Source organism: Schistocerca nitens, chromosome 1, assembly GCF_023898315.1.
Source record: "Schistocerca nitens isolate TAMUIC-IGC-003100 chromosome 1, iqSchNite1.1, whole genome shotgun sequence".
Classification (NCBI taxonomy): domain Eukaryota; kingdom Metazoa; phylum Arthropoda; class Insecta; order Orthoptera; family Acrididae; genus Schistocerca; species Schistocerca nitens.
The window spans coordinates 127,005,346-127,022,169 of NC_064614.1; the positions used below are offsets into that span (position 1 = coordinate 127,005,346).

The 16,824-nt window shown below is 38.7% G+C and overlaps 1 protein-coding gene across 1 annotated transcript in view; it reads left to right on the forward strand.

Annotated features, from left to right (window-relative positions):
- Positions 1–16,824, forward strand: part of LOC126242889 (RWD domain-containing protein 1) — a 56,945-nt gene that overhangs the window by 36,913 nt on the left and 3,208 nt on the right. Inside the window, exon 4 of the mRNA XM_049948124.1 lies at positions 10,601–10,787. Coding sequence (XP_049804081.1) covers positions 10,601–10,787 — 187 coding nt within the window. The remainder of the gene's footprint in view (positions 1–10,600; positions 10,788–16,824) is intronic.

The window sequence follows — 16,824 nt, forward strand, 5'->3', positions numbered from 1 at the left end:
ATGCCAAAGAAAGCAGTTGCAGACAGGTGCGAAAATTACCGAACTGTCAGTTTAATAAGTCATGGTTGCAAAATACTAACACGAATTCTCTGCAGAAGAATGGAAAAACTGGTAGAAGCAGACCTCAGGAGAGATCAGTTTGGATTCAGGAGAAATGTAGGAATATGCGAGGCAATAATGACCCTACGACTTCTCATAGAAGATAGGTTGAGGAAAGGCAAACCTATATATATAGCATTTGTAGACTTAAGAGAAAGCTTTTGGCTATGTTGATTGGAATACTCTCTTTCAAAGTCTGAAGGTAGCAAGGGTAAAATACAGGGAGCAAAAGCAGCTTGTGCAGAAACCAGACAGTTGTCATAATAGTCCAGGGGCATGAAAGGTAGGCAGTGGTTGAGAAGGGAGAGAGATCAGTTTGTAGCTTATCCCTGATGTTATTCAATATGCACACTGAACAATCAGTAAAGGAAACCAAAGTAAAATTTGGAGTAGGAATTAAAGTCCAGGGAGTAGAAATAAAAACTTTAAGATTTGCCAATGACATTGTAAATCTGTCAGAGACAGCAAAGAACTTGGAAGAGCCGTTGGATGGAATGGACACTGTCTTCAAAGGAGGATCAACAACAGCTAAATAAGGATAATGGAATGTAGTTGATGCTAAGGAAATTAAATTAGGAAACGAGACACTTAAAGTAGTAGATGAGTTTTGCTATTTTGGCAGCAAAATAACTAATGATGGATGAAGTAGAGAGGATGTAAAATGTAGACTGGGAATGGCACGAAGAGCATTTCTGAAGAAGAGAAAGTTGTTAACACTGAATGTAGATTTAAGTGTTGGGAAGTCTTTTCTGGAGGTATTTATCTGGAGCGTAGCCATGTGTGGAAGTGAAACATGGACGATAAACAGTTTAGACGAGAAGTGAATAGAAGCTTTTGAAATGTGGTGCTACAGAAGAATGCTGAATATCAGATGAGTCAATCGTGTAACTAATGAGGAAGGTGCTGAATACAATTGGGGAGACAAGAAATTTGTGGCACAATTTGACCAAAAGAAGAGATTGATAGGACACATTCTGAGACATCAAGGGATCACCAATGTAGTACTGGAGGAAATGTGGGACATAAACATCGTAAAGGGAGCCCAAGAGATGAATACACTAAGCAGATTCAGAAAGATGTAGCTTGCAGTAGTTATTTGGAGATGAAGAGGCTCGCACAGGATGTAGTAGCATGGAGAGCTGCATCAAACCAATCATCGGACTGAAAATCACAACTATTACTTTGCTTTCTTTTTACAAATTACAAGTAAAGGTTTCTCTTTTGAACAACTGAGTAGAAGAATAAGATTTGTTTGACTGAGGACCTTTAGATAAATCAAAAATTGCTATTGGATATATGGAATTCTACTTTAATAACGACATTGTAGATAAGAATGCTGTTTACTCTGAAACTAAATGAGTTCAAGATTTGCTAACATATTTCCACTGTGAGCTGTCTAGATTCTTATTTATATATACGTTTGATCTACTTTATCTGAAAGTGAGTAATTGAATGTATGTTTACATCTGAAAAATAACAAAGCTTGAAATTACTACTATTTTGCAATTAGCACAGTTCCCAGGTAATCTATTTGTACTTACGAGTCCCAATTAACTAAAAGACTGTAATGGATAATAAAGTCGAGTCGGCCAAGCCATGAGTTAATATTGGAGATTTTTGGTATTATGCAGATGCCATAAAAGTAACAGTATTGAAACTATTTGCCAGTTTTTTTTTTTTTTTTTTTTTTGTGGGGGGGGGGGGGATGAGAGAAACATAACAGTTTGAAAAAATCCGCCTGGTTTGTCACACACTGATAGCCAGTACTAGGTGTGATAATGCCCCAATCATCTGACATGGTGAATTATTCCGTAGTAATAATAATAGTAATAATAATAATAATAACAATGGTAATGTGAGACCCAGTGCTCTTGCCTGTCCTGGTCTGTTGTTTCACCTTGTACTTGGTTGTCACATGCATAGTTTTCTTTGCTTTGATAGTTGCTAAAGAGAGAGAGAGCTTCGACAACAAAGCCAAGCAAGGCTTTGCATTTAGGGGATGGTGGGTTAGAGGCCCACATGGCCATTGGGAAAATGCCTGGCAATTTTTTGTTTTTGAAAATGATACATCCAGTTTCCTTGTACTAATCCTTATGCTTGGTCTTTAATGACTCATTGTTAATGGGATGTGAAACCCTAATATTTCTTTCTTTTTCTTTCATCACACAATGGTCTTAGATACGTAATGTGTATAGACACCAGTATTGCTAAGTCTTAAATTTTATAACTTCAGTTTCAGGTGGACTGTAATATTTTATGCAGGTTAACTTTGTATAATTCTCACTCCTAATTTTATTCTTTGTATTTTGGTCTTTAAAAGTACAGTTTTCACTACAATACTGAAGTCATGGTATGGTTACACGTTTATAAAATTTTACTTGTGTGTTAGTCATATACTGTTTCAAAATTTGTTTTTGCACATTACAGTACTTCTCTAAGATAACATAGTCCATTTTGGATCATTATAATATTTTTATGTAGATTACAAACAGTTCTGTTTTTGCCTATGATAAACCTCAATTACAGTGTATTACGAGCGTCCTGATTGGGTGAATAGCTGTATGTAGGCCTTTTACACACACACACACACACACACACACACACACACACACACACACACACACACACACAGATTAGATTAGATTAGATTAGATTAGATTAATACTAGTTCCATGGATCATGAATACGATATTTCGTAATGATGTGGAACGAGTCAAATTTTCCAATACATGACATAATTAAGTTAATTTAACAACATACTTTAGTTAATATAACAACATTTTTTATTTTTTTGTGTTTTTATTTTTTTATTTTTTATTTTTATTTTTTAAATATTTTTTTGTTTTTTTCTTAATTTATATCTAAAAATTCCTCTATGGAGTAGAAGGAGTTGTCATTCAGAAATTCTTTTAATTTCTTCTTAAATACTTGTTGGTTATCTGTCAGACTTTTGATACTATTTGGTAAGTGACCAAAGACTTTAGTGCCAGTATAATTCACCCCTTTCTGTGCCAAAGTTAGATTTAATCTTGAATAGTGAAGATCATCCTTTCTCCTAGTATTGTAGTTATGCACACTGCTATTACTTTTGAATTGGGTTTGGTTGTTAATAACAAATTTCATAAGAGAGTATATATACTGAGAAGCTACTGTGAATATCCCTAGATCCTTAAATAAATGTCTGCAGGATGATCTTGGGTGGACTCCAGCTATTATTCTGATTACACGCTTTTGTGCAGTAAATACTTTATTCCTCAGTGATGAATTACCCCAAAATATGATGCCATATGAAAGCAATGAGTGAAAATAGGCATAGTAAGCTAATTTACTAAGATGTTTATCACCAAAATTTGCAATGACCCTTATTGCATAAGTAGCTGAACTCAAACGTTTCAGCAGATCATCAATGTGTTTCTTCCAATTTAATCTCTCATCAATGGACACACCTAAAAATTTGGAATATTCTACCTTAGCTATATGCTTCTGATTAAGGTCTATATTTATTAATGGCGTCATACCATTCACTGTACGGAACTGTATGTACTGTGTCTTATCAAAATTCAGTGAGAGTCCATTTACAAGGACCCACTTAGTAATTTTCTGAAAGACAGTATTGACAATTTCATCAGTTAATTCTTGTTTGTCAGGTGTGATTACTATACTTGTATCATCAGCAAAGAGAACTAACTTTGCCTCTTCGTGAATATAGAATGGCAAGTCATTAATATATATTAAGAACAACAAAGGACCCAAGACTGACCCTTGTGGAACCCCATTCTTGATAGTTCTCCAGTTTGAGGAATGTGCTGATCTTTGCATGTTATGAGAACTACATATTTCAACTTTCTGCACTCTTCCAGTTAGGTACGAATTAAACCATTTGTGCACTATCCCACTCATGCCACAATACTTGAGCTTGTCTAGCAGAATTTCATGATTTACACAATCAAAAGCCTTTGAGAGATCACAAAAAATCCCAATGGGTGGTGTTCGGTTATTCAGATCATTCAAAATTTGATTGGTGAAAGCATATATGGCATTTTCTGTTGAAAAAACTTTCTGGAAACCAAACTGACATTTTGTTAGTACTTCATTTTTACAGATATGTGAAGCTACTCTTGAATACATTACTTTCTCAAAAATTTTGGATAAAGCTGTTAGAAGGGAGATTGGACGGTAATTGTTGACATCAGATCTATCCCCCTTTTTATGCAAAGGTATAACAATAGCATATTTCAGTCTATCAGGGAAAATGCCCTGTTCCAGAGAGCTATTACACAGGTGGCTGAGAATCTTACTTATCTGTTGAGAACAAGCTTTTAGTATTTTGCTGGAAATGCCATCAATTCCATGTGAGTTTTTGCTTTTAAGCAAGTTTATTATTTTCCTAATTTCAGAGGGAGAAGTGGGTGAGATTTCAATTGTATCAAATTGCATAGGTATGGCCTCTTCCATTAACAGCCTAGCATCTTCTAATGAACACCTGGATCCTACTATATCCACAACATTTAGAAAATGATTATTAAAAATATTTTCAACTTCTGACTTTTTGTTCGTAAAGTTTTCATTCAATTTTATGGTAATACTGTCTTCCTCTGCTCTTGGTTGACCTGTTTCTCTTTTAATAATATTCCAAATTGTTTTAATTTTATTATCAGAGTTGCTGATTTCAGACATGATACACATAATCCTGGATTTTTTAATAACTTTTCTTAATATAACACAGTAGTTTTTATAATGTTTGATAGTTTCTGGGTCACTACTCTTTCTTGCTGTCAGATACATTTCCCTTTTCTGGTTACAAGATATTTTTATACCCGTAGTAAGCCATGGTTTGTTACAAGGTTTCTTACGAGTATATTTAACTATTTTCTTGGGGAAGCAGTTTTCAAATGCATTTACAAAAATGTCATGAAATAAATTATATTTTAAATTGGCATCAGGTTCACGGTACACCTCATCCCAGTCTAACTGCTGTAGGCTTTCCCTGAAATTTGCAATTGTTAAATCATTGACTGAACATACTACTTTGGAGGACTGTTTAGTATTGCTGAATGGAGCTATGTCATATATTGTAACTAGCTGTGCACCATGATCAGAAAGACCATTCTCAACAGGCTGAGCATTTATCTGGTTAAACTTATCTTGGTCTATAAAGAAGTTATCTATCAGTGAGCTGCTATCCTTTACCACCCGAGTAGTAAAATCAATAACGGGTGTCAAATTGAAAGAACCGAGTAATACTTCAAGGTCATTTTTCCTATTACCCTCTTTCAGAGAATCTACATTGAAGTCCCCACAAATAATAATATGCTTCCCCCTGTCTGACAGATAGCACAACAAGGAGTCCAAATTTTTCAGAAATAGATGAAAATTTCCTGATGGGGACCTATATACAGTTACAATTATAAATGTGCCTTTATTTAATTTAAGCTCACAGGCACATGCTTCTATATGTTTCTCTACACAAAACTTTTTTGTTTCTATACATTTTGCACAATGATAACTTTTGACATATATGGCAACTCCTCCTTTCTCCATATTTTCTCTCATTACATGTGCAGAGAGCTTATATCCACCTTTTCCATATCAGTAACAATGTGATGCTCAGACAGGCATAGTATATCTATTTGATCCTCAGCTTCTAAATCTTCTAAACAAACCAGAGGCTCATCTATTTTATTCTTTAAACTCCCAATATTTTGATGAAATATACTTACATTATTTTTAATTATACTTTTATGAGAACCTTTCCTTATTCTAACATTTGCAGTACTCTCCTGTCTGAGTTTCCCATTGTGCTTAGGCCTAGTTCCTATACCAGTGGTCACATGGTTTTCAGAGAGGCAGATTATGTCAACTGGGTTGGGTGACTTTAATTCGTCAATGCAATTACCTAGGACTGAGATACAACTTGGTGGAGATAAAATTTCTGGTGATTGGTGAAAATTTATAATTGACAGCTGTGATTGGTGATCCAATGTGCTAGAATTGTGCTGTTTAATTTCTTTCCTAAACTGAAGATTTGTTTCAATCCTGACCTCTCATGGAACTTGACATCTTTCTGTCTTACCTATCCTAAAAAAGGTGCTGCTCCAACACCTGTAACCACTGGTATTTTACCATTCATACCCCCCTTAAATTTCCTGCTATTACCCCAGCCAGTTTCCCCTTCCCTTTCCTGTTGAGATGTAGGCCATGCCTGGTATAGTCCCACCTACTGAGAGAATCAATAGGAACCACACCAATATGAGCCCCCGCACCCGACCCAAGCAGCCGTTCCAACTCCAAATTAACTCTCCCAACAGAAGAGTTCAAATGAGGCCGGTCATGGCGTCTCAGGACAGATGCAAATTCAACATTGGTGTGTCTCGATGCCGACGCAGTCTTTACCAGGTCACACTCGAGAGAGAGAGAGAGAGAGAGAGAGAGAGAGAGAGAGAGAGAGAGAGAGAGAGAGAGAATGCTAGTGCGCGTCCTCCTCGTGGACTTAATATATTTTTGAGCCACAACATCACTTGTCTTTATTTTAGTCCTTCTGCATATTAATGTTTCTGATTCTTTGTTGACATATTTAGTTTATTGTTGGCTACTCATCAAAATTAATTTTGAACACATTGTTATAGTTGACAGTGCCTTGCTTGCTAATGTTGTAACCTAGAAAGAGGTGATGGGTAGAAATGTACCTTGTGGTATGAGAACTGTTAGGCATGTATTGTACATGCCAGTCATTATTTTGGCTTATATCTTGTGTTATGTACCACAAAAGTCTGCATAGTCATACAGTTGTAAGCTAACAGAAAAGTTCACTTCTCTAGTTCAAGAAATGCTGCAGTTCAGTAAAATATTGCAAGATAGTAGTAATTGCAAAAATTAATCATCTTTCAAGTATGTCAATGGTCTGGAAAGTTCTGATAGAATGTAAATAATTTTGGAGGAAAGGTAGCAACTTATTTCCTTTAATACCAGACTATTTTAAAATATATCTGGTCTTTACTTGAGAAGTATGATGAATGGAAATAATTTATAATGTTTATTGCCCACATGGTTGAAAATACCACATCTTTTCCCATTGCAGAATAGTTAATAATTGCTGTTGTGAGGTTACCAAGTACACTTTTATTGGAAATGATCTGAGGCATCGGTCAAGGAAGTCAGTTATTACGTAGTTGTTGAATATTGTCATTTTGCTGAAACAAACTAAGAAAACTGTAAAATTATGATACAGAATTACTGGCCAGTACTTACTAGTTCTATAGTTTCCACAGATGAATTTTCTTATTGAAACCAAAACCATCTAAGTTCTTTTCATTGTGAGACTAAGAATGCTGCAGGGAGAGAATAGATTGATATATGTGTGTATATTTGAGACTGCAGATGAACTGTTATTGGAGGCACCCCAATAGCCGACTGGTGTGGCCTAGCGGTTATAGGTGCTTCAGTCTGGAACCGCGCGACTGATATGGTTGCAGGTTCGAATCCTGCCTTGGACATGGATGTGTGTGATGTTCTTAGGTTAGTTAAGTTTAAGTAGTTCTAAATTCTAGGGGACTGATGACCTCAGATTGATTTTTTATTGGTCCAGTTTTATCATATAGCACAAATTGTACAATTGATATTGGACAGGTCAAAGATAAGTTACAATAATACATAGTATTAGCAATTAAAATTAGGTACCTATTACAATTAATTTTGTTGCTTATTTAGAAATTCTCTGACAGAATAGAAACAGTGCTTTATTAGAAATGCCTTTAGTTTAGCTTTAAATATTGGATGAGTAGTATTTTTTATTTCCTCTGGTATCTTATTGTGTAGTATTACACCAATGTTAATTGTGGTCCTCTGATAGGCGGTTGTTCTGTTATATTTTTGATGTATATTTGATTCCCTTCTGGTACTATAGTTGTGTACATTTTTGTTCTGTAGCAGTTTGCCTGTTTTGAGGAGGTAGTCCCTAGTGAACAAGATAGTTTCATAAATGAATAAACTTGGAACATTTAGAACACCAAGCTCAGTAAAATGGGATTTACAGGACTCCATCTTTTTAAGGCCATAAATTATTCTTAAAGCTCTTTTTTGCATTCTAAAAACCTTTACACTGTGAGTTGAGTATCCCCAGAAAATGATCCCATATCGGATTAGTGAGTGGAACTGTGCATAGTATGCCTGCAGTACTGTTGTTTTGCTTGTTGTAGCCTTTAAAATTCTTAGGCCATTAGCACACAGATGATAGTTTTCTACACAAGTTATTTATATGTGTGTCCCACTTTAAGTCTTGCTGAACCCAAAGACCCAAGAATTTTGTGATACTTACATTTTCTAGGGGATCATTTTTTAATTGGGCCTGAATAGACATTTTATTAGTTGGAGGAATTAATGAAAATCGACACACACAGTTTTTTCAGCATTTATAATGAGTTTGTTTTTTGTGAACCACACAGAAAGTCTTTTCATAGAACTTTCTGCTGTGGACCGCAAAGTTTCTGGACTGGATCCAGTGAGCAATATGCTGGTGTCATCGGCAAACAGATATTTTTTGTAGGACTCGTATATTCAACTAAGCCGTCCACATAAATCAAGAAGAGTAGTGGACCTAAGATTGAGCCCTGTGATACACCATATTTTGGTGGTAATTCCCTAGAAAGAAAGGAGTTGTTTCTTTTTTATTCATTTTGTTGAATTCATACTGAAGTGATACTTTCTGCCTGCGGTTTTTTAGGTACGAACACAACCAGCTATGTGCTACACCTCTTACTCCTCGTCTTTCTAATTTTTCGAGCAGAATGTTATGGTCCAGGACGTCGAAGGCTTTTGATAGATCTAGAAAAATACCTCAGCTAATTTATGTTGATCAAGGGATTTTAAAATGCAGTCTAAGAATTCGAAAATTGCTGTCTGGGTAGATTTAGACTTTCTAAAACCATGTTGTTGTACTGTAAGAGGTGCATATTTATTTATGAAACTTAAAAGCCTGTCATAGAAGAGTTTTTCTAGAATTTTTGAGAAGGAACTTAACTGTGTCACGGGTCGGTAGTTTGATATTTTTTCAGAAGAACCTTTTTTTAGCAGTGGTGAAACTTTAGCTATTTTAAAAATATCTGGAAATACACCAGTTTGTAAAGAGATGTTGAAAATTTTTGCCAAGGGGTTTGCTATGTGGTGAACACATGCTTTTAATATGAAATCAAGTACTTCATCAAGACCACTTGACATTTTATTGCTTAAAGATTCAATTTTACTTATAATTTCATTGGGGTTTGTTTCATACACATACATAGAAGCAGTCGAGATCACTGACTTGCTGGAGAAACTTGGGACTGGTCCTTGACAGTGTACTTGAATGAGGTCTTCAGCTAGTGAGGTGAAGTATTCATTGAATTTTTCTACAACTGAATTTGGGTCTGTGACTTTTGAGCCTTCTAGTGTTAATGATACTTTTTTTTTTTTTCTTTGGCACTGAACTACAAGTTTCTTTCTTTATAACTCTCCACGTGGATCTCATTTTGTTAGATGAGTTGCTTATCAAATTGTCATTCCACATAATTTTTGCCTGTTTGACTACTCTACCATAGATTCTTTTGTAGGCTTTTGAATAATCTGCAAATTCTGGGTTACTCTATATTTCTTACAAGAGTACTGCAGAAATCTGTTTCTCTCACTGGAAATTTTTATGCCTTTAGTTACCCATTGCTTATTATTGTTAGGTTTTACTGTTTTTACTACTTTTGGAAATGCTACATTAAAATAGTGAAGAAAGATGCTCTGAAAACTCATGTACATGCTATCAACATTGTTCTGAGTAGCGATGCTTTCCCAGTTTTCCTTCGCCAGTAAGAGATTAAAAATTCTAATGTTATCTTCAGAAACGGTTCTTTTTTCAACTACTTTTCCGGAACTGCTACTACTTGTTGGCATTTCTATACACAGCAGCCGTGCCTCATGATCACCATAACCCATGCTCAGTACTCTGCTTGTGAATCTGTAAGTTGTTTCTGAGATGAATATTTGGTCAATAATGGAATGTGTGTATTCTGTTAATCCTGTTGGACAGTGTATTGTGGGGATCATATTGAATGTGTTGGTCATATTTATCAAAGCATCTCTGGTGCTGTTAAGTCCCATAGTGCTCAGAGCCATTTGAGCACCCCAAGAAAATAAGTTTTGAATAGTAAAAACCTTGAAATGCAGCAGGTGCTTTGCAACATGTATAGTTTCGCATTTTTTCATTTCCTAGAAATTTAGTTTGAAATAAAGTAATATCACTGATCAGTGCATTCTAGTTTCTTCGAAATGTGTCTTTTTATTTTATTTTTTGTTTATTTGCTTGAACAAGTCTGTTGGTGCAAATGAGCTTTAATCAGTAGACGTGTTCATCTGTATATGTTTGTACTTTCACTATTTCCTGTACATTTTTGTTATCTATCTTTATTCAGCATGAAATTTTAATAGCAAAGTTGCTTACAAAAGTCAAAATGTATCACAATTACTCCATTTATTGCAGAAAAGGTTCGAGGGGACCAGAGTTACTGTTGAAACATTTCTGGCATGGAAGGCTGCATTTGATGCTGAATTTAATTTGAAGAAGAAGCCAGAAAAAGAGGAGAAAGATAGCAAAAAGATGACTGGAAGGGAACTGTTCCTTTCAGATAAAAGTCTTTATGAATCAGATCTCAAATTTCTTGAGGATGGTATGTAGGCCTATTCATTTAGTACTTTTTTAATTCTAATTTGGAAATTGGTACGACTTTGAATGTGGTGATATGGTGGAAACATCTTGTTATAATTCTTTCTTGTCATTCCTGGATGATTCTTTCTGCAAGGCAAATGATGATCCGTTTTCCTGTCATTGTGAAAAACTGACAGACCAAAAGGATGCATAACATACATCTTTTTATAACAAGATATACACCATAAATTAAAGACTGACAATATTGTGTTATAACTGAAGTGTACAAACATATTTATTGGAGTTGGAGTTAGGTAGTGCAATAGTTAAGGTCCTGTATTTGTATTCTGGAAGAATGGGATTCAAATTCCTATCTGACCATCAAGATTTAGTTTTACGACTGTTTCCCTAAGTTACTTAAGACTAATGCCAGAATGTTTAATTGAAAAGTACATTGTCAGTTGATTTTTACATCCTAGTCCGATCTAAATTTGTGCTCTGTCTCTAAAGGTGCGTCCACACTATTCATGCTCACCAGGCTTGTGCTCGTCAGACTCGTCTGTCAGGAGACTCGTCTGTCAGGAGACTCGTCTGTCAGGAGACTCGTCTGTCAGGAGACTCGTCTGTCAGGAGACTCGTCTGTCAGGAGACTCGTCTGTCAGGAGACTCGTCTGTCAGGAGACTCGTCTGTCAGGAGACTCGTCTGTCAGGAGACTCGTCTGTCAGGAGACTCGTCTGTCAGGAGACTCGTCTGTCAGGAGACTCGTCTGTCAGGAGACTCGTCTGTCAGGAGACTCGTCTGTCAGGAGACTCGTCTGACTTGTCCAATTTGCGCTGTGCTGTTTCTTGGTCCACACTATCGCATTTGCTTGCCAGGCTTTGACACGTGAGGATCTGTTCTGTACTCGCAGTCATGACTAGTGCCAGATTCCCTGGTTATAACAAGTGCCAATTTCTTTGTGAAGCGTCTGTTGCCTCATGGACAAGATAGAAGAAGTAGTAACATAGACCCAAGAAAACAAAGATGATGGATGACCAGTTTTCAGAAGCAGAAAAAGATATAGTGAGAGTGAATTTGATGGATGACTTGGATGTTGAAAACATAACAACATTTTGCCTTATGTGTGCATCTGATTTTGAATATTTGATAAATTTGGTTGGACTGAAGATAGCAAAGACGGACAGCAAATTACAGAAAGCTGTACTAGTTACTGAGCAGTTGGCATTTGTGCTCGGATACCGACAACTGATGATTCCTACTTCAGCCTCATTTTATTTAGTCTCTCCAAGCTAGCGATATCAAATATTGTTCCTGAAGTAGATGCAGCTCTTATTGGTTTCACTTTTTTGGATTTTATTTTTAATGGGAGTTTGTGGAAACCCAACAACACAGAATATTGTTCGTAAATATTTATGAATGTGTGAATGTAGTAATAAAATTATCGGTCCACTCCAATTTAAAAGAAAAACCAATGTCCCACGACTCAGCAAAATGAAAAAACCAAGATAAAACTGGACAAATGCAGCAAGCCGACTGATCTAGGCTTGTCACCATCCACTCCACTTGCGCAGCTCGCTGTGCATCCATTTGATGTACTGACAACAGGTGAAGCTAGACAAACTCTAGGTTTGGGTGGCTTCCAAGCCCATCTCACGGTGAGTCCTCGGAGCCTACCTCCGTTCACAGTACTCGTAGGCTCACGAGTCTCATAAGCACACGAGTAGTGTGGACGCACCTCGAAAGATCATTATTGCTGGGATGTTAAAAAATGCTAACTTTTCCTACGTGGCTTTCTGAAGTACGAATCAAGCAGACTCTGCTCAGTCTCTGTGCTTGTGATGTTGTGAAGGTACATACTAAAGTTCTGAATCATTTGATGCTGATGTGGATAACCCAGTTAGTTCTTTGACCAGATTCAATGTGTTGAACATAAACAGCACATTTTCCGGTATAGAGCAATTGACAGATGGAGAAGCTGTTAGACATGTTCCTAAATAATGCTATAAGGTTGCTGTTATATAATACTCCATTACCAACCCCCACCCCCTTTTCCAGTTCTTTAAAGAATGGAATTCCCATGTATAAAAAAGCTTCAGAAGTCTGATTACAAATGAGTTAAAGCGTTAAATATTTGATATTAAGCATGTAAAATCTTTATGGTTTAAGATGCGAAACCCTAATTATGTTGGTTTTATTAGTTTCGAATTTTTCACCCATAGGCAAATGAATGTAGTCTTGGTAATTTGTGTGCCATTAGTTACTCTGACTTAAGAATATAATAAAACAAAGATGATGTGACTTACCAAATGAAGGTGCTGACAGGTCAATAGACACACAAACACACACACAAAATTCAAGCTTTCGCAACAAACTCAAGCAGACATGTGCAGACAAATGTCTGCTTGTGTCTGTGTATGTGCGGATGGATATGTGTGTGTATGCGAGTGTATACCTGTCCTTTTTTCCCCCTAAGGTAAGTCTCTTCGCTCCCGGGATTGGAATGACTCCTTACTCTCTCCCTTAAAACCCACATCCTTTCGTCTTTCCCTCTCCTTCCCTCTTTCCTGACGAAGCAACCATTGGTTGCGAAAACTTGAATTTTGTGTGTCTGTATGTGTTTGTTTGTGTATCTATCGACCTGCCAGCGCTTTCGTATGGTAAGTCACATCATCTTTGTTTTTAGATATATTTTTCCCGCGTGGAATGTTTCCCTCTATTATATATATAATGTGACTTACCAAACGAAAGTGCTGGCAGGTCGGTAGACACACAAACATACACACAAAATTCTAGCTTTCGCAACCAACGGTTGCTTTGTCAGGAAAGAGGGAAGGAGAGGGAAAGATGAAAGGATGTGGGTTTTTGCAATCCCGGGAGCGGGAAGACTTACCTTAGGGGGGAAAAAAGAACGGGTATACATTCGCTCGCGCACGCTCGCGCGCGCACACACACACACACACACACACACACACACACACACACACACACACACACACACACACACACACACATATCCATCCACACATATGCAGACACAAGCAGACATATTCACAGACAAAGAGTTTGGGCAGAGATGTCAGTTGAGGCGGAAGTGAAGAGGCAAAGATGATGTCGAATGACAGGTGAGGTATGAGTGGCGGCAACTTGAAATTAGCGGAGATTGAGGCCTGGTGGGTAACGGGATGAGAGGATATATTGAAGAGCAAGTTCCCATCTCCGGAGTTCGGATGGGTTGGTGTTGGTGGGAAGTATCCAGATAACCCGGACGGTGTAACACTCTGCCAAGATGTGCTGGCCGTGCGCCAAGGCATGTTTAGCCACAGGGTGATCCTCATTACCAACAAACACTGTCTGCCTGTGTCCATTCATGCGAATGGACAGTTTGTTGCTGGTCATTCCCACATAGAATGCATCACAGTGTAGGCAGATCAGTTGGTAAATCACGTGGGTGCTTTCGCATGTGGCTCTGCCTTTGATCGTGTACACCTTCCGGGTTACAGGACTGGAGTAGGTGGTGGTGGGAGGGTGCATGGGACAGGTTTTACACTGGGGGCGGTTACAAGGATATGAGCCAGAGGGTAGGGAAGGTGGTTTGGGGATTTCATAGGGATGAACTAAGAGGTTACGAAGGTTAGGTGGACGGCAGAAAGACACTCTTGGTGGAGTGGGGAGGATTTCATGAAGGATGGATCTCATTTCAGGGCAGGATTTGAGGAAGTCGTATCCCTGCTGGAGAGCCACATTCAGAGTCTGGTCCAGTCCCGGAAAGTATCCTGTCACAAGTGGGGCACTTTTGTGGTTCTTCTGTGGGGGATTCTGGGTTCGAGGGGATGAGGAAGTGGCTCTGGTTATTTGCTTGTGTACCAGGTCGGGAGGGTAGTTGCGAGATGCGAAAGCTGTTGTCAGGTTGTTGGTGTAATGGTTCAGGGATTCCGGACTGGAGCAGATTCGTTTGCCACGAAGACCTAGGCTGTAGGGAAGGGACCGTTTGATGTGGAATGGGTGGCAGCTTTCATAATGCAGGTACTGTTGCTTGGACGTGTGAAGCTGGCCATTGGACAGGTGGAGGTCAACGTCAAGGAAAGTGGCATGGGATTTGGAGTAGGACCAGGTGAATCTGATGGAACCAAAGGAGTTGAGGTTGGAGAGGAAATTCTGGAGTTCTTCTTCACTGAGAGTCCAGATCATGAAGATGTCATCAATAAATCTGTACCAAACTTTGGGTTGGCAGGCCTGGGTAACCAAGAAGGCTTCCTCTAAGCGACCCATGAATAGGTTGGCGTACAAGGGGGCCATCCTAGTACCCATGGCTGTTCCCTTTAATTGTTGGTATGTCTGGCCTTCAAAAGTGAAGAAGTTGTGGGTCAGGATGAAGCTGGCTAAGGTGATGAGGAAAGAGGTTTTAGGTAGGGTGGCAGGTTATCGGCGTGAAAGGAAGTGCTCCATCGCAGCGAGGCCCTGGACGTGCGGAATATTTGTGTATAAGGAAGTGGCGTCAATGGTTACAAGGATGGTTTCCGGGGGTAACAGATTGGGTAAGGATTCCAGGCGTTCGAGAAAGTGGTTGGTGTCTTTGATGAAGGATGGGAGACTGCATGTAATGGGTTGAAGGTGTTGATCTACGTAGGCAGAGATCCGTTCTGTGGGAGCTTGGTAACCAGCTACAATGGGGCGGCCGGGATGATTGGGTTTGTGGATTTTAGGAAGAAGGTAGAAGGTAGGGGTGCGGGGTGTCTGTGTGGTCAGGAGGTTGATGGAGTCAGGTGAAAGGTTTTGCAGTGGGCCTAAGGTTCTGAGGATTCCTTGAAGCTCCGCCTGGACATCGGGAATGGGGTTACCTTGGCAAACTTTGTATGTGGTGTTGTCTGAAAGCTGACACAGTCCCTCAGCCACATACTCCCGACGATCAAGTACCACGGTCGTGGAACCCTTGTCCGCCGGAAGAATGACGATGGATCGGTCAGCCCTCAGATCACGGATAGCCTGGGATTCAGCAGTGGTGATGTTGGGAGTAGGATTAAGGTTTTTTAAGAAGGATTGAGATGCAAGGCTGGAAGTCAGAAATTCCTGGAAGGTTTGGAGAGGGTGATTTTGAGGAAGAGGAGGTGGGTCCCGCTGCGACGGAGGACGGAACTGTTCCAGGCAGGGTTCAATTTGGATGGTGTCTTGGGGATTTGGATCATTAGGAGTAGGATTAGGATCATTTTTCTTCGTGGCAAAGTGATATTTCCAGCAGAGAGTACGAGTGTAGGACAGTAAATCTTTGACGAGGGCTGTTTGGTTGAATCTGGGAGTGGGGCTGAAGGTGAGGCCTTTGGATAGGACAGAGGTTTCGGATTGGGAGAGAGGTTTGGAGGAAAGGTTAACTACTGAATTAGGGTGTTGTGGTTCCAGGTTGTGTTGATTGGAATTTTGAGGTTTTGGAGGGAGTGGAGCTGGAAGTGGGAGATTGAGTAGATGGGAGAGACTGGGTTTGTGAGCAATGAGAGGAGGTTGAGGTTTGCTGGAAAGGTTGTGAAGGGTGAGTGAGTTGCCTTTCTGGAGGTGGGAAACCAGGAGATTGGATAGTTTTTTGAGGTTGAGGGTGGCATGCTGTTCTAATTTACGGTTGGCCTGTAGAAGGATGCTCTGAACAGCCGGTGTGGATGTGGGAGAGGAAAGATTAAGGACTTTTATTAAGGATAGGAGTTGACGGGTGTGTTCATTGGCTGAGTTGATGTGTAGATGAAGTATTACGTGGGTGAGGGCAATGGATTGTTCAGTTTGGAACTGGTATAGGGACTGATGGAAAGAAGGGTTGCAGCCAGAGATGGGAACTTTAAGTGTGAGGCCTTTGGGGGTAATGCCAAATGTCAGACAAGCCTGAGAAAATAGAATATGGGAGCGTAATAGAAAGTTTCTAACTTGACTTCTGGACTTTTTGTGGTTAAGGTTTAATGTAAGACTATACCTTTTAATGAGTAGATTATTACAACATTTTAAATTCGGTAAATAATTATATCAAATACTGTAAATTAAATTTTTGTTGTCCAAGAAAACCTTTGCATAGGCAACTTTC